Genomic DNA, 7,584 nt, shown 5'->3' on the forward strand with positions numbered 1-7,584 from the left:
ATGAGTTGGACCTCTAACAAATTAGTCAAATTGATTAAGCCAGAGATTGACAGAGCCCTAGAGGAAAGCCTTGAGACCAGGAGGGAGGATGAACTGAGGAATGGTGAAGTGAAGGAGGAGGAAAGTGAAGCAGGAGATCCAGCTTGGCTCAGAAGAAGGGCTTCTCAAAAGAAGAAACTGAGCCACTCTCGCCTGGACCGGGTTCGACTACGACGGATTGAAGCAAATGCGCGGGAAAGACACCGTATGCATGGACTTAACAATGCATTGGACAGCCTGAGAAAGGTGGTTCCCTGTTATTCCAAGACACAAAAGCTGTCCAAAATAGAAACCCTCCGCTTGGCCAAGAACTACATCTGGGTTCTCAGTGAGATCCTGAGCACTGGCAAAAGGCTGGACTTGCTCACATTCGTTCAGACTCTGTGCAAAGGTCTCTCTCAGCCAACCACTAACCTTGTCGCTGGCTGTCTCCAGCTCAACACCTGCAGCGTCATCTCACAACCCGACGAGGAGTCATTGTCTCTGTACGCAGCCTATGATCACCATCCTGGTCCCGAGGCTGGGGGCTCCACCACAGCGGGTAGCGGTAGGTCTCTGCGACCTTTTGGCTCTTTCTGCAGCCCCTTTGAGTCTGTAAACAACAGTTCCTCTCCAGACAGTTCTGGTTCTCTGGATATGGGGACTCTCAGCCCACCCTTCAACTTCAGTGGGCTTTTCACCCTCAAACACGAGGAACCGGTTGACTACCGAAGTTGTCGCAATGGTCTCCGCTATGGTCCCATCAATCAGGCCTCCAGCTCAGACCTTGGTCCCTATGACATCCAACGACAGTTTTACCAGGTGCAGGGAGAATTAAACAAGCCTTTCCATAATTGATAAACAGCATATAAATGGATGAGTTCTTAAGAAGTTCAGTAGTGCCAACAATAACAGGGGTTTGTTGGAGCGCATGATGAGAAAGCAGTAAGTCATCTTCAGTGAACTGTCTGCGGACAACAACCTGTAATGTGACAGACACAGACAGACACACACACACAAGGAAAGCATGCCGAGTCCCATAATAATAATAATAATAATAATAATAATGATAATAATAATCTCTGTTAGCTGCATAATGATTTTTTCTTCTTGTGGGCCAAATCGCTGAAGGTTTTATCCAAAACACATGAATACTTTTAAAATATCAGCACATTTATCCCTGAAACTACATTTAAATTGAATGCGCAGCCATTTCTATGGTGTTGCTGCAGCTGTCATGTTGGATGAACAGAACAAATGTGGTGTGATATTGTAATCCTCATGTTTGGTGCTGCTCCTGTTCCTCTCTGTTTTGCTTTACGTAGTAAATTATTATAAGGATGTCAAGTGCATTTTGTAGGCTGTGTTTCTGTAACTGCACTTTGTTTGTTTTTAGCAGCTACTGGGTGAATATTTGATGGTGAGCTGTTGTTCTGCATTACATCTTTACCACATGTGTCACAGCTTTGTTTTCACTGACAAATACATGATAAGAACTAATATTCTGCTGATAACAACAAGTCTCTGTGACTGTTTCATTAATAATGTTTGGATTCAGTGTGTTACACAATGATGAAAGTGTCAGTGTTTCAGCAGCTTTTCAGAGCCAACGGCTGACTTCAAGCAGGTATATACTGTGTATATGGACGTGTGTACTATGTTGAACTATGTGTACTATTTACTATCATTTAAAGTCTTATTATGTTCCTTGTGATTGATGTTGTGATTTGGCACTGTGTTAAAATTAAATTAATTTGACCCAAATAAATGTAACAACAATAGTTACTGTTTACTTCAGCTTAGCATTAACAATTATATTGTAATTCTGCAGATGCAGATATTTGGCAGATTGGGCTCTAGTGGTCAAAGAGAAGATTTACATGCAAAGTCAGCACTTTGAGTGAAATGTAATTGTTAACTGGTGCTATGTTAATAAAACTCACATATCATAATGAGTTGCATTTAAAGCAGTATGTGATTAATGTCAGAGTTTACAGTGGTATGCACTAAACACTGACGATAAACTTCTTCCCAGCTGTTCACATGCTCAATACATTAATGAACAATTTCCTCTTCCTACAATTTTTACATTAAAAATTCAGCCCCAAAGGACATTGGTCCATCTTTTTCACAGCAGATCTTCATAGACTGATGAAAAATGTTAAAGCTCTGATGTGAATTACAGTTAGAAGATGCAGAGTTTTCTCTGTTATTAAAGCAACGAATTGAACTTGTGATGCATGAAGCTAGTCGCTGATAGAGGTTTCCAACAAGCTCCGGAGTCACAGGGTGACCAAAGCAGCAGGAAGCTGAATATTGCCAGGAGCATTTTAATAAGAAAGTACTCTGTACTCAGAGGCCCTCGTGGGATGTGGGTTAACAGCCAGTCAACAGGTGATTTGCATTTTATATCCAAATCACTTTGGGATGACTCGATATATCTTCTGGGTCCAGAGCCATCCTGTTTCTGTGGTTGGCACTGTCCCACCTTTTGTTTTGGCAGGATTGTCGTGTGTAATCCTGTAAAGGTTTAGAGAAACACTGGGACACTGTTACTGTTATAAATTTAAACTACTTCCTGTTTCAAAGGTCGAATAAATTCAGTTTCCATCACACATCCACCCGTCCATGCATTCATCTCATCATTCTTCTCTTCTGTTTTAACTTTTCAATTTTAAGCAAATGCCACACATGGAAACTCTGCACTGTTTTCTTTTATTGCTTCTATTTTGTGATATAATTTTAATCTTGTGTCTTTGCCTTAGAAAAGCTCAGCTATTTTTTTTTTTGTTATAACAACTTAAATATTTATCCAAAAAAGGGGAAAAGAGTTTGCTTTGTCTTTGTTTATCATGGACTGGGAAACCCAGCAGTATGTTACCTACAGGGGAGTAAGAGCCTGGCTTTACTAAAGGGGTTTAAGTAATATCAATCAACCCACTCCTCCATGGTCTGGGATCAGATACGGCACCAGGTCGTGTCAAGAACATCGTTTCCTGATATTTCAAACTACTCAATAGATTAGCAGCAACTGCAACGCAGTATTTGATCAATCAATCAATCAATTTTATTTATATAGCACTAAAAACAACAACTGTTGACCAAAGTACTGAACAATAAAATAATCAGATAAAATTTAAAAGGAAAATAAAATGAAAGATAAGAAAATAAGAATAAAATAATGACAGACTCACACAGAATTAAAAGCCAAAGAGCAGAAATGGGTCTTTAAACGAGTTTTAAAAGTATCCAGTGTTGCAGAGGTCCTGATATGTAAAGGCAGTTTATTCCACAGTTTCGGAGCAGTCACAGCAAAAGCCCGATCTCCTCTGTGTTTTAATCTGGACCTAGGGACAACTAGAAGCATTTGGTCCGCAGACCTCAAACATCTCGCTGGAGTATACCAATTTAAAAGATCAGAAAGATATATAGGAGCTAGTCCATGCAATGTTTTAAAGACAAGTGTCAAGATCTTAAAATCAATTCAAAAACTTACTGGCAGCCAGTGTAGCGAGGCGAGTATAGGGGATATGTGCTCTCGCTCTCACGTGCCAGTCAGAAGCCTTGCCGCAGCATTTTGAACCAGCTGTAGTCGGCCAATAGATGACGAGGTAACACCAGAGTAGAGGCTGTTGCAGAAGTCGAGGCGAGATGACTCACGGAAATCGCACGGCCCGTGACAATTCTGTTATCAAGCAGGTAGTTAACGGTTTAAAGTTCACATCAGGCCAAAGGCTTCCACCTCCAAGGAGATACATAAATGAAGTATACTGTAGATGGCCACATGTACAAACAGGCTCTTAAAGTGCTTCGGTGAGTTGTTCACATGGGGATAACACCACCTTTGTGGAGAGTTCATTCTGCAGTTGACTGAAAACCCACTACAGCGCCTGTGGAGGAGCTACACTGGAGACCTGTCTGATGACAGATGGGGAAGGTAGCCAGAAGTGTGGAAGTGCTGTTTGTGTTTATTTGTTTTATCTTTGTCTAATATTTAAATTTGTTTGATGATCTGAAATATTTAAGTGTTACATACCCCCCTGAGAGCTGTCGGTCTGTAAAATCTTTGTAAAAACAAAAGGACATAATACAAGAAATCTCAATTTCAGTTCATTGATTTAAAACGAGGTAGCTGAAGAAAATGATCCACAGCGAGGTAATGCCTAACAATAACAACAGAAACCCTCAGTGGGCAGAGTGCTCCTTATTTTGGGCTCTTTCAGAACATATCTGTAATGTGTAACTACGGCTGGACTCAGAGAGTCTCAGAGAGCAGAACACAGGAGACACGAGGGTTTGCATTGAGGAAATGTATTAACAGTGAAGAGCTATTTACAGGCACAGTGTATTTACAAGGCAGGACGTGTATAGGAACGCAGAGCCGGGACGTTATCAGAAGCCAGACTGGGCGGCACGGAGAGAGACCGAGAGGTGGGACGCTGGGATGTAAACCAAAACTCAGTTCAGCCCCAATAAAGATGATCTCCACGGGCGAGCAGGTACACAGGCACTCCTGAAAGGACAATGCTCCGACACTAGACATGTGTCGCGCAGCTCCTTAAGAACGCTTCTGATGAATAACAGGTGTGCCAGAGGCTCAGTGTAGCCCCGCCCACCTGTGCCAAAAAAGGAGACACAAAACCAGACAAAGACAAAAACAGCACACAACAATAATCAGGCTCCTAATAATATTATGTCCTTCTGTTTATTCAGCTTTACAATGTGTAACTGTTCTTCAGCTTTGAACGATGTCACTCAGCATAAGTAAATTCAGCTCTAGCCCCTCTGCATGCACACACCACCCCAAACAACAAAGGTGTTGTACAAATAAATTTCATTTTGTTTGACTATAACTAACTTTCAGTAATAAATGCTAGTAATTAGTAATGTTAGTAACAAACGTAAACTGTAATATTTAAGAATAATAACAATATAACAATGTTCTTACTAATAGCAACAACAACAGTAATATATACCATGATAGTGGACTAGTGCACTTGTCAGGAGGCTTTTTTAAGGCCTTGAAAAGCCTTTTAAAGTCGTTGCACATACAAACCCCTGATATCATCTTGATGATATCATAATGATTTTGTTATTTATTAAATAAAATATGTTGTTTCTCAGCCAGAAAATTGTGTAACAACAAAATGGTGTGCACACTTTTCCTTCTGTCAATCTTTGATCTGATTGGTTGGCCGCTAGCTGTCTGTTCGGGCCACAGATGATCCAAAAGGCCCATCTGGCAGCCTTCTCAGGGTGCTGATTAGTAATGGATACAGTCCACTGTATCCTTCCCACTGCCTATACCAACTCCCTTGGGTGTCTTGTACGTGCCACCCACTTACAAGCTGGGCACATGGCAGGCTTTTCTGAGAAGCTTTCCCCCAATAACCACCGACACACATAAAAACATAAATAACAAAAATTAAATTGTTTTCCCCCAAAAAAAGCCTTGGTTGCTTCTCTTCAACATATAGGTTAACCAGCTGCGATAACTCAGAGCTCACACGGTCAACTTGACTCAGCAGCGGTTGAGTGCTTTGATATGACCCACCAGGTGCTATCAGTGCATCATTTTTGTTTTCATTTCTTATTTTTCTTTCATTTTGTAATGTTTTGATTGTATATTTTGTAATTTTTGTAAAGCCTCACGTAATTTTGGACCCCTGCACATCAGCTTTGTTTGTTTTTTTTACATTTTTACTGAACTTAACCTGCTCTCTCTGGGTTAAACAGCAGTGAGGCTGTAGCTGAAAGAATAAGAACTTAAACTGTCTTATAGAGCATACTTTTTCTCTCAAACACACCACTCATTTGGCTGTGTTGCTTTCAGTCTGTGCTTAACGTCTTTGTGGTTTGTGTTTTCTCTCTCTTAACATATTGTAGTTTGTAAAATCAGTTGCTCTGCTGCTAATGACCGGTGTGATGCTACCAGTGTGTGTGAATGTGCGCAGACAGACCAGGAAACCCTGGGCTGACTCGTTAGGTAACAGGTCTCGTGACCACTTACTCCAACTGCTGAAATTAGAGTAAATGAAGCCATATGGGTATTCTGTAACTACTACTCTGTAGTAGAACCCTGTAAAAAGTGTCCTTCATTAGGAAATGGACAGAGATTAATTTACAGATTACTTTAGTTACCCTGAGACAATTTACATGCTGTGTTTTGTGGAAGGTAGCTTCATTCAGTCCTGCAGGTGGCTTGTTAGCTCAAGAATTATGTATGATTTTAGACGTTTTGGTGACACCTAGTGGTAAAAATTAAAAGAAAAGAAAGACATTAACTCAGGGTGCGATCAAAGGTTTCTAAACTGAGTAAAGGCACCTGGAACTATCAGTAACAGTCATAATAAGAGTTACTTTGTTCTTTACTGTCATCACCGTAGGACACACTCAACATTGGTTTTTATGAAAGTGAAAGAAATATTAAAAATGAAACAGTTTAGAGTGATACTGTCTGTAATTGTCATTTTTTTTCCGTTTCACACCAAAATCTGAACATTTAATCTGGCTTTATGAAAGGCAGGAGTTACACAAGATAACCTCTCCACCAGGAAGAGGGAATATCTGCGGGAATACATCTCATGTCAGTATAACAAACATTTTCACTATTTATTCCTGATTAAAATGTTAACAGGATATAATGAAGATATATTTTTCCCTGGTAGTTTATCTGTTTTATGACTTGTGTAAAAAAGCACAATGATCTTCAGGACTCTACTGTTACCACAGCAGACTCACACCAGTATCATTCTCTGTTTGAAGGCGTCTGCTGTGCGCATGGATTTTCTGTGCTTCTCTTCACGGTTATCAGGAAAGGTACATTTTTGGACTGCATGCATTGTGCCTTTTAATTCCCTTTTCCTCTTTCTAACTTTAGGGCACACATTTCTCATAAAACTGCTCATAAAAGAAAATCACTTTGCATTTTAAAGTCAGCCTATCAGCTCTTCCTGCCTGCTGAGGCCTGCTGCCATTAATGTTCATGCAAAGTGTCCTGATAGGAAAGCCACTTTGCAGAGACAACCCGACATGCTCCTTTAATTTACCAAAACTTTCCTTTACCCCCCTCCCAAAAAACACAACAATATTTCAACTTCCTATCAGCAGGAAAATCTGAAACATTTTGTAAAATGATATTTAAAGAAAACAAAAGCTTGTATTAGGACATGAACTCTGTAACCAGCAGAGGAAGTAACAATTAATTAAAAAATGAACAAAACACTGATGAGAGCGAGATCGTTTCACACAATTGCATGTTTTTCACAATTATATGATTTTATAACACTCTTAGAATAAAGCTTTACGACATATCCTGGGGAGGAGTACAAAGACATTTTCTTAAATTTTCATGTGGATGTACGCAGGCACACACTGATAAAATAAGAGCAGGAAGTATTCAAAGGCATTAACCGCTCAACCAGGAAACAGTATTTCCTTGTAGGGCTGAAAAGTCTAACCAAGTCATTTGCATGTCCCTCCTTTGCTCAGTCATGTTTACAGTGTGGGGAGAGAGCGCAATGAAAACTGCTCTCTGTGTCGATCCAGTTATAGGCTGAACTGTCT

General features: G+C 40.2%; 1 protein-coding gene across 1 annotated transcript; it reads left to right on the plus strand.

The window, feature by feature from the left end:
• Positions 1 to 876, plus strand: LOC134634202 (neurogenic differentiation factor 6-A-like). Its single transcript, XM_063483261.1, has one exon. It carries the CDS (start codon positions 1 to 3, stop codon positions 874 to 876), a length of 876 nt encoding a protein of 291 aa, XP_063339331.1.
• The last annotated feature ends 6,708 nt before the right edge of the window (positions 877 to 7,584 follow it).

Source organism: Pelmatolapia mariae, linkage group LG9 (assembly GCF_036321145.2).
Source record: "Pelmatolapia mariae isolate MD_Pm_ZW linkage group LG9, Pm_UMD_F_2, whole genome shotgun sequence".
NCBI classification, from domain to species: Eukaryota; Metazoa; Chordata; class Actinopteri; order Cichliformes; family Cichlidae; genus Pelmatolapia; species Pelmatolapia mariae.

What these genes read in the sequence shown, in the direction of transcription:
- LOC134634202 (XM_063483261.1), top strand. Translation starts at nt 1, where the DNA reads ATGAGTTGGACCTCTAACAAATTAGTCAAATTGATTAAGCCAGAGATT.